Here is a 15,736-nt window from a genome sequence, read left to right as displayed (position 1 = left end):
AATCTCTAACCTCTACCCACAAACTGCTTAGTCAGCTGACAGACATAAGATAGATTAAAAAGAAGTGATTGTGATATGAAACAAACTACTTTTGGATATGCCTGATGATATATTTGATTAGTGATAATCTTAATTTTCTGTTTCATTTTAGGGTTGAAATATTAGACACTTATGTCTATAGATTTAGTAATCTGTAGTTATAGAGATATGTAAGTGACTTCAAAAATTTATTTCTGGTGCCAGGCGGTGGTGGCGCACGCCTTTAATCCCAGCACTCGGGAGGCAGAGCCAGGAGGATCTCTGTGAGTTCGAGGCCAGCCTGGGCTACCAAGTGAGTTCCAGGAAAGGCGCAAAGTTACACAGAGAAACCCTGTCTCGAAAAACCAAAAAAAAAAAAAAAAAAAAAAAAATTCTGTATAAAAACATTATTAATATTGTATGTGTGTGTGACTGTATGGTATGGGTATGCATGCATTGAGGTCAGAGGACAACTTTGTGTAGTCAGTTCTTTCCTTCCACCTTTACATGGTTTCTGGAGACTGAACTTAGTTGTCAGGTTTGTATGGTGTCTTAATTACTTTTCTTTTGCTGTGTAGAAACACCATGACCAAGTCAACTTACAAAAGAGCATTTAATGGGGTCTAACAGTTTCAGAGGGTGAGTTCATGATCATCATGGCAGGGAGCATGGCAGTAGGCAGACATGGAGTTGGAGCAGTAACTGAGAGCTTTCATGTTGAGACAACCTTGAGGGAGGGGAGCTAACTGAGAATGTTACAGCTTACCAAACCTCAAAGCCTACTCCCAGTGACATACCTCCTCCTATAAGGCCACATCTCCTGATTCTTCCCCAACAGTTCTACCAACTGAGGACCAAGCAGTCAAACATGAGCTTACAGGGGCCGTCCTCATTCAGATTGTCACATATGGCAAGCAAGCACATTTACCCACTTAGCCATTTTGCCAGTCCTGCAGATATGTTTCTATATAAAAACATTTTTCTTTGTAGTAATTGAAATTGTTTTTTGTTTTATAATACCTTAGCTTTAAAAATAAAGACATAATATTAATATATTTTGAACTAGATCACTGTTTTCCACATTGGATCAGAGGAACATCAAGATATAGATGTGGCGATACTTACTGCACTGCTAAAAGGTAAGGGTTTTTTATTTTGTTTGGTTTTTTGAGACAGTCTTGGCCATAGCTCTGGCTGTCCTGGAACTCATGTAGATCCTCCTGCTTCTGCTTCCCGAGTGCTGGGTTTAAGGTCTGAGCCACCATGCTTGACTAAAAAGGTAAGATTCTAAAATCTTACAATCTTTAATTTGCGTCTTATTTATATAAGGTAGGACTTTTCATTTAGCTAAAGGTTAAGGAGTGGGTTTTCAATAGGTTTTTTTTTTTTTAATGAAAGACACCATTACTTTTTTGTTAACAACAAATTAGTTTTGCAGATTTGTAGTTTTCTGTCCTGTAGACTTTTATTTTTATTTTTGAAAATTTATGACTCCAGAACAGGTTTTGTATTGACCAATTATTCCTGGGCATTGGAGCTGCCCTGGCATCTGTGGTTTATTTTTGTAGGGGGAGAATTTTTATTTCTTTCTGGTCTTTTTTTATTTTATATTATTGGCTTTCTGTTTGTTTTCATTTTCATTTTGGGGTTGGTTTTGTGTGTGTGAGTGTGTGAATGTTTACATGTTTGATAGGGGAGAGAACATGACGTTGAGGAGGTAGAATGGATCTGGGAGGAATTGAGGAGGGGAACTTGTTCAAATACATTATATGGAAAAGCAGTTTTTTAATTAAAAAAAAAAAACAGGTGTGAGTTGTGGGTAAAATGCTTGCTGTATAGGCCCCTGTATGTAAAGTCAGGTGGTACTGTGCACCTGTAATCTCAGTACTGGAACTCCAGAGCGTCTCACTGTCGGCCAGTGCCTCTGAAAGGGCATACTCTAAGGTAGTAAGATACTCCATCTCAAGCAAGGTGTGTGTGGGATATGCTGTTTTCTTTTGAAGAAAATTTGAAAACTAGTGTTGTCTTTTAGGAATAAGGGATTGATAACGTATGTACTTTGTTTTTCTCTCAATATCTTACCAAACATATCCACTGATAGAACAAAATGTCACAGTGAAAAATATTTTCAAAAATAAGACATGAAAATAGTGTCTTGTCTGGGTACTTGAAAACGACATATTTGGCAGGAGCAAAGGTCACTGTTTACTTATCCATAAGGATGTCCCAAATATTAGACCACAACAACTTGCCAGTATGTTTTTAAAAATAATATAATGTTTTTAAATGTAATCAATAACATAATTAAGTATATATCATCTTGGGATCAAGAGATGCATAAGTATTAAGAAACCCAGAAGCCATAAATATAGTAAAAAGAGAGATGACATAGATATCACAACGTAAGATAATAATAGAACACTATGTCTCTTTACTGTTTATCATATGTATTCTGTGTGCTAGCCAGTCATCCTACGTGGCCTGTTGTTTTTTTTAATCTTTTCTTCATCTTACAAAGGAAGAAACTAAGGAATCAATGTTAAAGTGAAGGAATTTGAAAACGGCTATATTGGGCCATTGAGACAGCTGAGCGGATCAAAGCACTTGCCACATGAGCCTGATAATATAAGTTCAGTCCCTGGAATCTATAGTGGAAGGAGAGAATCAATTCATGAAAGTTGTCCTCTGGTCTACACATGATTGCTGTGGCACGTACACACACACACACACACACACACACACACACACACTCTCTCGCAATATGAAAATTTGAGGAAGAATCCAAAGACATGGTTAATGAAATTGTTTTCCAATATTATTATTGTATAAAAATAGAAACAAGGCATTCTGTGTGCTGACCTAGTCTAATAAATGTAGCTCTCACTCCTCATCAGAGAAGCTTGTTTTTATGTAAGATAGGGATGTTCACAAAAACCACAGCTGCTGAAAATGTGGAGAACAACTTGCAGTGGGGTGCTCAATCCCAGTTGCTACCTTCGCAACACAAATGTACACCTAAGGAACATTTTGCAAGAAGACTGTAAGCCAGGAGACCAAGAAGTCTGCTGTGATATTATATCTTCCAGCTATGAGAGGGTTGCCACATGAAACCTCAGCAATATATTATCTAAACAAGACCAAAACAGTAACACCAATTGACATGTAAAGTGGATGAGTGACTCTCACAAAGGCCCCACCCCTAGATGAATAGCTACAGGTAATTAACCACTGCTGAGAGTTAGTCTTCATCAGGAAGAAGTCCCACAATTGGTTATTCTAGAAAATAAATTTTATTTATTAAAAATAATAAATTAATTTCGCTGGGCAGTAGTGATACATACCTTTAATTCCAGCATTTGGGAAGCAGAGGCAGGTAGGTCTGAGTTCAGAGCCAGCCTGGTCTACAGAGCGAATTCTAGGACAGCTAGGGATAAACAGAAACCCTGTCTCAAAAACTCAAAAATTAATAATAATAAAAGTAGAAATAAATTCTAAGTAAGTGCCACTACCTCTCTTCCCACATAGAGAAGTACAGATCTTCTATATTAAATGGTACAAGCTTCTTGAATGTATCGGAAGCTTTAAAGTGATATTTTGTTTGTTTGTTTGTTTGTTTTTCAAGACAAGGTTTCTCTGTAAAGCCCTGGCTATCCTGGAACTTGCTCTGTAGACCAGGCTGGCTTCAAATTCACATAGATCCGCCTGCTTCTGACTTCCGAGTTCTGGGATTAAAGATGTGCGCCATCACGGCCTGGCTTAAAGTCATATTCTTATATCCAGAAAATTAGCTTCTAGAGAATCGTTGTATTTAAATAATCAAACATGAACTAAAATATACTTGAAAATTTTCAGAGTAACCTAAATATCTATGTACTGGAGTGTTTTAACTATTTCATGCTTTGAAGATTATTACATACAAAGTAACGTATTCTGTTAAGGAAAGCCACGTAGAGTCTCATAAGGCAGCTACTAAACTTAGATTTTTAGTCAGACTTTCTCTGTAGATTTACCTGGCTTTAATCTCATGGCAGTCCTCCTGATGCAGCGTCCCAGTGCTAATATTACAGATGTTACATGTCATGCTCATCTCTGACCCCATCTTTCTGTGTGTGTGTGTGTGTGTGTGTGTGTGTGTGTGTGTGTGTGTGTGTGTTTGTTTAGTTCACAGATCTGTTGAGACTGGTTGGCAAGCAAACTCCAGAAATCCACTTGTCTCTCTCCTCCCTATCCAAGCCATAGGGTTACATTCACCATTTTTTTTCTTCAAAGGTGATAGGGATCGGAACTCAGGTTCTCATGTTCGCAGAGCACATACTTTATCCACTCTGCTATCTTCTCATCCCTGATCCTGTTTATTCAATCTTTAAAAAAAAAATTGCATTTATTTATTTATGTGTGGTGTGTAAACCCATTCACATTTGCACATGCTATGATGCACATGTAGAGGTTGGAGAACACTTGTTTACCATGTGGGGCCAGGAGATGGAACTCGAGTTGACAGGCTTGGGAGCAGGTATGTTTACCCACTGAGCCATCTCTCCAGCTCAGATTTCACTTACTAATGAAACTATCCCTTTCTTAATAATTTAAAGTATATGGCTATACTTATATATGTGCAGAAAAGTACCTGAAAAAACATTTTTCACAATCCTTGAAGTACTATGCCTGTGGGAGAAACAAATCATCTTTGGTTCCTCGGTTCCTACATTCTGAAGCAATGTAGTTTTTGTACTTGAAAATACAAATGCTCCATGGTGGTAGACACCAGCTGTGTAAATTAAAGGGTTCTAGGGACAGTTTGTAAATGCTTACAAAGTGATAGAGATATACTCACCAACTGTTTTCTTTATTCAATTAGGTACTAATGCATCTGCATTTGACCAGCTTATCCTTACACTGGCATGGGACAGAGTTGATATTGCCAAAAATCATGTATTTGTTTATGGACAGCAGTGGCTGGTATGTAGATAATCTAAGTACACCATATAATGAAGTTAACTACAATGGACACTTAGTAGCTACAGGTTTTATATCCATGGATTTCCCCCAACCACGAAATGATATTAAAACAGCAGTGTACACACAGTGATTTCCAAATTAATTGTTTACTGCAAAGAGTTCTTTTTAAGCATCTAATGATGTAGTATTAAAAGTAGAACTGGGATGTAGTCTAGTAGGTAGAGTGCTTGTCTAGTTTGTAGGAATCCCTGGGTTCCATTTCAGCACTGCATAAACTGAGTGGGTGACACACTTCTGTAATTCCAGCTCTTGAGCTGGGCAGCAAGCAGGCACCTACCCACTGAGCATCTCCAGCCCTGTTTTCTCAATCTAATTGGTGATGGATTTCGTAGCTCCTTTCTCCCACCCCCATACAACATTTGCTGTCTTACAGATAGAGCATTTATGTAACATTATTTAGGGAATCCTGTGTAAGGTGGGTCTTTGTATACATTCTCTAAATACCTTAGGTAACTGTTTTGCATCTTTCTCATTTTGTTCCCACACTTTGAGAACATTTAGGTATAAATCATAAGGACTTGTGTTTAAGGAATTGATAGTTGGAACATGTGAAATGTATTTATTAATTTGATACTCTAGGTTGGATCCTTGGAACAAGCTATGCTTGATGCTCTTGTAATGGATAGAGTTTCATTTGTAAAACTTCTTATTGAAAATGGAGTAAGCATGCATAAATTCCTTACCATTCCAAGACTGGAAGAACTTTATAACACTGTAAGTCTGATAAAATTCTTTGAAAATGTCATTTTATCTGAAAATATACACTCCTGTTGCTGGTTTTCAGTGTCTTAGTTGTTATGGGGGAGAAATGCAGTGTTTCTTACTATGGATTCTGGTTTGACAGTCTGAAGCCACTCTCCGGTTTTATAAGCCCTTCTCTATGGATGTAGTCATGTGGGAAGAGTGATGTTGACATAATAATCCATCTTTTCTTTCCCTTTTACCTTTTAAAAGTATAGGATCCACTTCTCACTTAGAGGATGATGTTTTATTTTGGTTTTTTATTTTTCATTATTGGAAAATGTACATAATAGTTTTCCTTTCTTATTTCTTAAATTCATGGTTGTTGTCCTTCTGGTATATTTCTTTCGGTGTATTTTTTCTTATAAAAACTTAATATTATTTCCCTTTTTTTTTCCATATTTCGTGTTAGTACCACTGGGAAAGGTAAACACTTCCTCATAGTTTTCTGTGGATCCAGTGCAAATTTAATTGAGCTATGCTGTGAGGAATACTGAACAAAGCCAAGCTTTATAACTTCTAGAAAACTCAATACTAATTCATCAATTTCTACTACTTTTTTTTTTTTTTTTTTACTCCTGATAGCTTTGTACTACTTGGTCGTTTCTAATTGAATTCACTACCACTGTTCATCATTTTAATTTTCTTATTTATATTTCTTTAATCTCTTTCCTTGATCAAATTCTTTAGGTTTTATAATAACATACTTTGCTGTATCTTTCTGTAGTTTAGAAATCTTTGGTGGCTCTTTAGTATCCTCACCATATAGCTGGATTGTTTTCAGAAATAGACACTGGTGATTTTAAATTTCTGATACAGGGTCTTACTATGTTGACATGGCTTACCTGCAAACTCTCAGTATAGACCAGGCTGGTCTAGAACTCATAAAAGTTGGGCTGCTTCTGCCTCTAGAGAGCTAGGATTAAAGGCCTATATCATTATGCTAGATAGTAGCCACATTTTCACCCTACCTACCTTTCTTACTTAGTCTTTTTATTTGGTACCTCCAACCTCAGATGCTGTGTGTGCTGAGTATATTACCTACCATTTTCTTAACACACAAACTATTTAGTAAAGTATTGATTACTTAATATGCTGGCCTGCTCTTTTCTATCTAGTCTTCATTTATTGAAATTTTATTCTGTGCTTAAAGCAGCTCACATATTCCACAGCTTTCAGTAAATCTAGACTAGTTAAGAAGAATTGTATCTTCCCCCATGGGTTATGAATTTCTTTTAAATAAGGTTATAGCCTTATTTTGGTTTTATCCATTATTACCATCTAATATAATTACACTGAACCTTATTTGTGTCCTGTCTCTTGTTAATTGATGTAAAAATTAAAAGGATTACTCATTGTTGATAAGAAGTTTCTCCCTGAAATATAAACCAAATATAAAACAGTAAAAATTAAAATTGAACCCATTAGCAAGGAAGTCTTTAGAATTTGTTCAAGAGGCTCTTTGTAAGTACTGTAAGTAACACTAAGTACTGTAAGGAACAAAAAGGGAGCTTATTTATTTTAGACCAAAGCTAATAGTTTCCTCTTGTTTTCCCTTAAGAAACAAGGTCCGACCAATCCAATGCTGTTCCATCTCATTCGAGATGTCAAACAGGTAAGAGACTGTCTCTGTTATAGGAAAACTATACCTTTTAGTCATTTGCACTTTATTTTTGCCCTCAAAACACCTAAGTGCGTTTTTTAAAATGAGAATAGAAACAACAGCTTTTTGTACAAGATAAAATAAGAACTATCTTTGTCATAAAAGTAAATAACTTAGAACTGCAGAGATGGATCAGCTAGAAGAGCACTAGAGAGAACTCAAATTCTTTTCCCAGCACCCACATTAGGCCTAATTGTAACTCCAGTTCCTGGGCATCTGGTCCCTTTTCTGGCATCTGGGCAGTAAGTACACATGTGATTCACAGACACACATGTAGACAAAATACCCATACACATAAAGTTTTAAAAAAACTTTAAAGAACTTACTATATTCACACCAAGAAAAAAGAAAACGTGAAATTAATCCCAGTTTCCTAAGCTTATACTCATAGCAGATAGAACACAATATATTTTATAATGTTAGTTGGTCCAGAAGAGGAAGGTCAATGATAGGATATGTCATCTTTCTCTTATCAGAAATATCTTACCTAGAAATATGTCTCAGTGTAAAGGACACTGAACGATGATCATATTCAGAGCTGAAGAAAAGCCAAATGCTTTTAACATTCATGCTAGCAGTTGTCACCCTGGATATATGAAGCATGATACCTTTCTTCTCTTATGTTTTTTGTGAATTAGTCATTTTAATTTTAGAGTCAAATTATTGGGGTCAAATACTTTTTTTCCCCTTTCCATTTTTTTTTAATTGTGAGATCCACCAAAAAAAATTGTTATGTTTTTTGAGACAGGATTTCTCTGTATAACAGCTCTGGCTGTCCTAGAACTCGATTTGTAGGCCTGGCTGGCTTCAAACTCACAGAGATCTGCTTGCCTGTGCTTCTGGAGTGCTAGGATTGTTTTCTTGAGACCGGGTGTAACTATGTAGCTCTGGCTGTCCTGGAACTCACTATGTAGATCAGGCTGGGCTCACAAGAGATCTGCGTGCCTCTTGCCTCCTGAGTGCTAGGATTAAAGACGTGTGCCACTGCATCCAGCTTAAAATACTTTTTAAAATTTATTTTGTCAAACTTTGATGTTCTACTGTTAGTGTACTATTAATAAATCATTTTTCTTTTTGAGAAAGGATCTCTAAATAGCCCTGGCTTTCTTGGAACTCACTATGTAGACCAGGATGGCCTTGGTCTCAGAGATCCACCTGCTTCTACCTCGTAAGTGCTGGGATTAAAGGTGTTTATCACCACACCTGGCAATAAACCAGACTTCATAAACAAAAAAATGTCATTTCTGTGGTTTTTGATGTAATAATATAGGAATTATGTGGTTTTATGTAATAATATAGGAAGAACTTAAACTTTAAAGAAGTGGCCAGTTTGTCATACGTACTGTATTTAGGTTTCATAGTTTATAGCCTCTGTGTATGCAATGTTGGAGGGTGTAAAAACAAGCTGTCTTTCTTTGTTAGGTGGACTGACTCATACCATCCTGTCTATTTAATATTTTGTTTCCAGGGTAATCTTCCTCCAGGATACAAGATCACTCTAATTGATATAGGACTTGTGATTGAATATCTCATGGGAGGAACCTACAGATGCACATACACACGAAAACGTTTTCGATTAATATATAATAGTCTTGGAGGGAATAACCGGGTATGTATCATTTTGGTGGTTAAATGTTAAGAATTAGGTATATGAGCTGAGTTTGATGGGACATACCTATAATCCTAGCATTTGAGAGGCAGGTGCAGGAGGCTGGCTGTGAGTTTTAGGCCAGCCTGGTTTACATAGTAAGTTGCAAGTTAACCAGGACTGCAGCTGAAACCCTGTCTCAAAGCAACAACCAAAAAAATTAAGGGGATTTCCAAGGTAGAATGATTCCCTAGTTTGTATCAGTCACTTCCTAAATTAGACGCCCAGCATCATAAAAGGACAAAGTGTTTTAGTTTTATTAGAATAGTGACAGTGATAATTGTCTTTGAGTGTGAGATATCAGTTGGTATAGCAGTGCACATCTTTAATCCCAGCATTCATTTGGCAGAAGCAGGAGGACCTCTGTGAGTTCAGTGTCAGCCTGATCTACAAAGAGTTCTGGGCCAGCCAGGGCTACTTTATGTCATAAAACTAAACCTGACATTCAAACTAAAAGTAATTAAAATATTTTTTAAGTTGGATAGGTAGCATGTACGTACTTGTAGTACCAGTTCCCGGGGTGGCTGAGCCAGGCTTGGCAACGTTAGAGAGAGCTCTGTCAGAAAGAAAGGAGACTACAGCCAGAGACTGGATGAGTGCAGTTGTTGTGATACACATGTAATCCTTGCCCTTTGGGGCCAGAAGCAAGAGTTACAAGACTAGCCTAGGCTACATAGTGAGACAGATATTTCAAAAGAAAAAAGGGAAGAAATCCTAAACCAACTATTTTTACACATAAATGTTTATAAATCATCCTGAATTTTTTTGTAACATATCAGCATTTTAAATTTTTTTTTTAAAATAAGCTCTCATTTTCAGAGATCAGGTCGAAACACCTCCAGCAGCACTCCTCAGTTGCGAAAGAGTCATGAAACTTTTGGCAATAGAGCTGATAAAAAGGAAAAAATGAGACACAATCATTTCATTAAAACAGCCCAACCCTATAGACCAAAGGTATGTTGTTTTATTCTTTAAAGAAAATAGGTTTGGGCCGGCAGTAGTGGTGCACACCTTTAATAGCACTCAGGAGGCAGAGGCAGGTGGATTTCTGAGTTCAAGGACACCCTGGTCTACAGAGCAAGTTCCAGGACAGCCAGGGCTACACAGAGAAATCCTGTCTTGAAAACCCTCCCCTCAAAGAAGGTTTGTTAAGCATATTAAAGATGGAAATATTTTCCTTCCTAAATTTTGCTTTTTACTAATTAGTATTATTAAGTAAAAACTTGGATTTAGTGAGAATTATCTTTTGGTTTAGGACTTTTTTATGTCTTTGACTCTTCATTTTTCCACAGAGACAGAGAATTATTAATTATGATTCTATTAAATTTGTCCAATTTTAGCTGTGATAATAGCCAGATTTAAAAATTTTTTAACTGACTTTAATTTTTATTCTAGTATACACAACAGAAGTATTATCTAAACTTTTACTAAATTTATATTTTATCAGATACTAGTTCAAATATTATGACCATGCCTCAGCCTTTTTGTTGAATTGACATTTTTATAAGATGAATTATGAATTATGATAAAAAAATAAAGTTTATGAAGTTTACATTATTTTGTTATAGGCATTATGAGTTGAATAAAGGATATTTATTTAAAAGCTTCACTAAGCCAGGCAGTGGTGGCACACGCCTTTAATCCCAGCACTCAGGGAGGCAGAGGCAAACGGATCTCTGTGAGTTTGAGGCCAGCCTGGTCTACAGAGTGAGTTCCAGGACAGCCAAAGCTACACAAAGAAACCTTGTCTCAAAAAAAAAAAAAAAAAAAAAAAGTTTCACTAAGATGGTTGTCATATGGCCTTATTACCGTCACTACTGGTTTAAGATGCTGGAGGTCAGGTCCTAACCTCTTTGCCTAGTAGGCAGGCTGTGTCCTACAGAGTTATGTCCCCAGCCTCCTCATGTGGCCTTACTATGAGTCTTACAGTATTTTTTTTTCCCTTGAAGATGGATACGGCTATGGAAGAAGGGAAGAAGAAAAGAACCAAAGATGAAATTGTAGATATTGATGATCCAGAAACCAAGCGCTTTCCTTATCCTCTTAATGAATTACTAATTTGGGCTTGCCTTATGAAGAGGCAGGTCATGGCCCGCTTTCTGTGGCAGCATGGTGAAGAATCAATGGCTAAAGCGTTAGTTGCCTGTAAGATCTATCGTTCCATGGCTTATGAAGCAAAGCAGAGTGACCTGGTAGATGATACTTCAGAGGAACTCAAACAGTATTCCAAGTGAGTGACATTTTAATGACATTTTAACACATTAAAGTGTTTGCCTGCATGCTCCGTCGGGTGCTGCTATGTCTTTAATAGGGATGTATGTAGGGTTGAGGGGCATAATGAGTTTATTGGTGTAACTAATAACTAAGACAAATATTTTAGGTGCATCATGTAATTTTAAAATTTGAAAAGAAATTTGCTGTTTGATGTGTTAAAAATTTCAGAAATCAAGAAATAAATGGGAGAAGTTAAATAAGTATACATAATAGCAATTACATTAAGAATTCTGTTTGGAATATTAAAAAAAAAGAACATGGGGCTGGAGAGATGGCTCAGCACTTAATAGAACTGGCTGCTCTTCCAGAGGACCTGGGTTTAATTCTCAGCTCCCACATGGCAGCTCACAACTGTCTATACCTCCTGTTTCAGAGAATCCAACACCCTCATACAGACATATATACAGGCAAAACATCAATGTACATAAAATAAAAAATTTTTTTTTAAAAAAAGAATATTTGGTTTGAGGTGGGGTTTTTCTTTTCTTTTTTTTTTTTTTGTTTTTTTTTTTTTGTTTTGTTTTTTTTTTTTTTTTTTTTTTTTTTGGTTTTTCAAGACAGGATTTTTCTGTGTAGCTTTGCCCCTTTCCTGGAACTCACTCTGTAGATCAGGCTGGCCTCGAACTCACAGAGATCCCCCTGCCTCTGCCTCCCGAGTGCTGGGATTAAAGGCATGTGCCACCACCGCCCGGCTTGAGGTGTGTTTTTGAGAAATGAACTGAATTTAAACAGGGAATCCATTTTGGATGATGGAATCACAGGTACTAAAGAATAAAATAGTTTACAAGTTTATAATTTGCTTTGGGAGATAGTGTTCATATCAGTCTGGAAAGGTAAATTTTAGAATTTTTATAATAGATATTTAGTTCTTCCTGTCTCCAAGTAAGCCAATTTTGGAAGAGATTAACTGTTGTTGCTGAAAACTCTTATAGGGATTCTTTTTCTACTTAGTGGAAATTTACAGTGTATGTTATTTCTTGTGATGAAATTAGACCCTAGATACATTGTTCCTGTTTCCAAGTTTGAAATACAATGTAGAGGGGCTGGAAAGATGGCTTAGTGATTAAGGGCACTGTCTGCACTTGAGGAGGACCTGGGTTCAATTTGCAGCACCCACAGTAACTACAGTTCCAGGGGATCTGATGCTTTCTTCTGACCTCTGTGAGCTCTGCCCACTTTTAGTGCACATACATATACTTAGGCACACACATACCCATAAAAATTAAATTAAAAATCAATATTAAAACAATAAAGTTAAAGGATAGTTTAAGAGTAGTTGGTTAAAAGTGCACTTGTAGACTGGGGGTGTGTGTAAACTCAGTAGTAGAGTATCTTTAAAAAAATTTTTTTCAGTTTATGTGTATGGGTATTTTGCTTCCATATATGTCTGTATACCTCTTGTGTGCCTGATGCCCAAGGAGTCCAGAAAAGGGTGTAATATCCCCTGGGACAGAGTTCCAGACCATTGTGAGTTGTCATGTGGGTGCTAGGAATCATACCTAGGCCCTCTGGAAGCTGCTAGTGCTCTTAACTGCTGAGCCATCTCTGTAGCTCTTAATTTTTTTAATTATATTTTATTGATTCTTTTGTTTGGAGAGGGTATTAGAGTTTCCGACTAACATGCTTAAAGATGTTTTATTCTCAACAAAAACAAAATAGCCTTATAGTTTCTTTACCTGTGTATACTTTAGTGGGTTTTTTGTTTGTTTGTTTGTGTGTTTTGTAGTGATTTTGGCCAACTGGCAGTTGAATTATTGGAACAATCCTTCAGGCAAGATGAAACCATGGCTATGAAATTACTCACGTATGAACTGAAAAACTGGAGTAATTCAACCTGCCTTAAATTAGCAGTTTCTTCAAGACTCAGACCTTTTGTGGCTCACACCTGTACACAGATGTTGTTATCTGATATGTGGATGGGACGGCTCAATATGAGAAAAAACTCCTGGTATAAGGTATATCTTAAAAATAATTAGATTTGAAGTATATAATGAGATTCAAAGTATGTGGGGACCCGCCCGCACCTTTTCCAGGGTTCCTATGAAGATGTGAGAGGAATAAGGAATGATAGGCCTAGCCAAGAAGAAGAAAAAAAGAGACACAGGATAGCTTCAGGAGGACTTGGATCAATATTCAATAGCCCAGAACTTTATTCAAAAGGGCTTTTTATAACAATGCCACTGGGTGATTCAAAAGACCGCACTGTTACTAGATACAGCCAAGTGCAGACCCTTCCAAACACCTAGTACCCAGGCCCGTGATCCAATCATCCCTTTATGCAGCCCTGTTGGTAAAGCAAGCTCAGATCTCACTAGGAAACCTCTGTGGGCTCCCACAAAAGTATGAACAAACTAGCCTACACATCCGTAGTAAAATGATTTGTAAGGATAATAGAAGGCAATTAGAACATGAGGAAATGAGTGATTACTAATTTGTAAAATTCCAGAGCTATCATCTACTGACTTAATGTGTTACTAAAGTATACTGAATACATTTATCCATGTGCCTAGTTTATAGTATAGATTAGTGTATCAATGTATGCAGAATTTAAGGTTAAGAATTTGGGTAACCGGGCGGTGGTGGCGTGGCGCACGCCTTTAATCCCAGCACTCGGGAGGCAGAGGCAGGTGGATCTCTGAGTTCGAGGCCAGCCTGGTCTACCGAGTGAGTTCCAGGACAGGCTCAAAGCTACACAGAGAAACCCTGTCTGGAAAAACAAAAACAAAAACAACAACAACAAAAAAAAGAATTTGGGTAAAATGGCTAGTCCTTTTAGTTTGTCATTGTATAAGAGATACTACTTTAAACTTCCTTTTTATTCTCTCTTACATCTTTTAATACAGTAAAAAATTAGAAGGCAGAAGGTTGGATAAGAATGATATGTAAAGTTTAAAAAATAAACTTTGGTTTATAGTTGTATAATGTAAATTTTTTGGTTTGTTTTTGTTTTTTTATTGATTTTTAAAAATTTTTATTTTATATGCATTGGTATTTTGCCTGCCTGCATGTCTATGTGAGGATGTCAGATCCCCTAGAACTGGAAATACAGACAGTTGTGAGCTGCCATGTGAGTGCTGGGAATTGAACCCAGATCCTCTGGAAGAGCAATCAGTGCTCTTAACCGCTGAGCAGTCTCCAGTCCTGGTTTATAGTTGTATAATATAGCATAGGGCACTTAGAAGAGAAATCTCAGGTAAAATAACAACAGCACCTTCATAATGCTGAAGTTTTGCTAAAAATACTTTTCTTAACAAATTATAATGATTATTTGTTTATTTATTTATTGTTTTTTTGAAAGAAAGTTTCTCTGTGAAACAGTCCTGGCTGTCCTGGAACTCACTCTGTAGACCAGACTGGCCTCGAACTCACAGAGATCTGCCTGCCTCTGCCTCCCAAGTGATGGGATTGTGTGCCACCACCACTTGGTTTATAATGATTTTATTTAAAGGACCGGTTTGTACTGGTTATTAAACTTATGCTGTCACTATCATAATGCTAAGATGATACAGTATGTAAAGAAAAATGAATTTTTAATTTTACCCTACAGTTTTTAGGGCAAAATGGGTAGCAATCAAAAGATACTTAATGCATAACTTGCTGTTTTATTCTCAAACATTTTAAAATGCAAACTTTTATGTTTCTAAAAACTCTAGGTCATATTAAGCATTTTAGTTCCACCTGCCATATTAATGCTAGAGTATAAAACCAAAGCTGAAATGTCCCATATCCCACAATCTCAAGATGCTCATCAAATGACTATGGAGGACAGCGAAAACAATTTCCACAACATAACAGAAGAGATACCCATGGTAAGGATGGAAGACTTCAGAGCAGATGTAAGTTTGTTATGAGTAAATAGAAACTAAATACATATTTTTAATTTTAGGAAGTGTTTAAAGAAGTACGGATTTTGGACAACAGTGAAGGAAAGAATGAAATGGAGATACATATTAAATCAAAAAAACTTCCAATCACACGAAAGTTTTATGCCTTTTATCATGCACCAATTGTAAAGTTCTGGTTTAACACGGTATGTTTTTAAATTGCTATGTTCATGGTTTGGTGGAGTTTGTTTATTTGTTTTTAGTTCTGGGGAAAGCATGGTGTTTTTAAAAGATACTTTTTGGGGTCGGGGGGAAGTTTCATGACAGGGTTTCTCTGTGTAGCTCTGGCTGTCTTGGAATTCATTCTGTAGTCCAGGGCTGGCCTCAAACTGAGTGAGATCTACCTGCTTCTATCTCCCAAGTGCTGAGATTAAAGGCATGCACCACCACTGCCCAGCAAAAAGTTGCTTTTTAGAAAACTTTTAGTCTGGAATCCATATTAATCTTCATATAATTTAGATCACTGAAAATACATTCCTTATTAAAAGA

The 15,736-nt window shown here is 36.7% G+C and overlaps 1 protein-coding gene across 2 annotated transcripts in view; it reads left to right on the top strand.

Moving 5' to 3' along the window:
* Trpm7 (transient receptor potential cation channel subfamily M member 7) overlaps positions 1 to 15,736 on the top strand; it is a 101,264-nt gene that overhangs the window by 46,277 nt on the left and 39,251 nt on the right. For both annotated transcript variants that reach the window (XM_059261326.1, XM_059261325.1), the window contains exons 10-19: positions 1,085 to 1,157; positions 4,877 to 4,977; positions 5,617 to 5,751; positions 7,340 to 7,393; positions 8,910 to 9,050; positions 9,909 to 10,043; positions 11,039 to 11,319; positions 13,090 to 13,318; positions 15,017 to 15,172; positions 15,250 to 15,393. In XM_059261326.1, the coding sequence (XP_059117309.1) occupies positions 1,085 to 1,157; positions 4,877 to 4,977; positions 5,617 to 5,751; positions 7,340 to 7,393; positions 8,910 to 9,050; positions 9,909 to 10,043; positions 11,039 to 11,319; positions 13,090 to 13,318; positions 15,017 to 15,172; positions 15,250 to 15,393 (1,449 nt within the window). The remainder of the gene's footprint in view (positions 1 to 1,084; positions 1,158 to 4,876; positions 4,978 to 5,616; positions 5,752 to 7,339; positions 7,394 to 8,909; positions 9,051 to 9,908; positions 10,044 to 11,038; positions 11,320 to 13,089; positions 13,319 to 15,016; positions 15,173 to 15,249; positions 15,394 to 15,736) is intronic.

The sequence above is a fragment of the Peromyscus eremicus genome, chromosome 4 (genome assembly GCF_949786415.1).
Source record: "Peromyscus eremicus chromosome 4, PerEre_H2_v1, whole genome shotgun sequence".
Lineage (NCBI taxonomy): Eukaryota > Metazoa > Chordata > Mammalia > Rodentia > Cricetidae > Peromyscus > Peromyscus eremicus.
The sequence above is the reverse complement of the archived record's forward strand: the minus strand, read 5'-3'. Positions and strand labels throughout refer to the sequence as shown.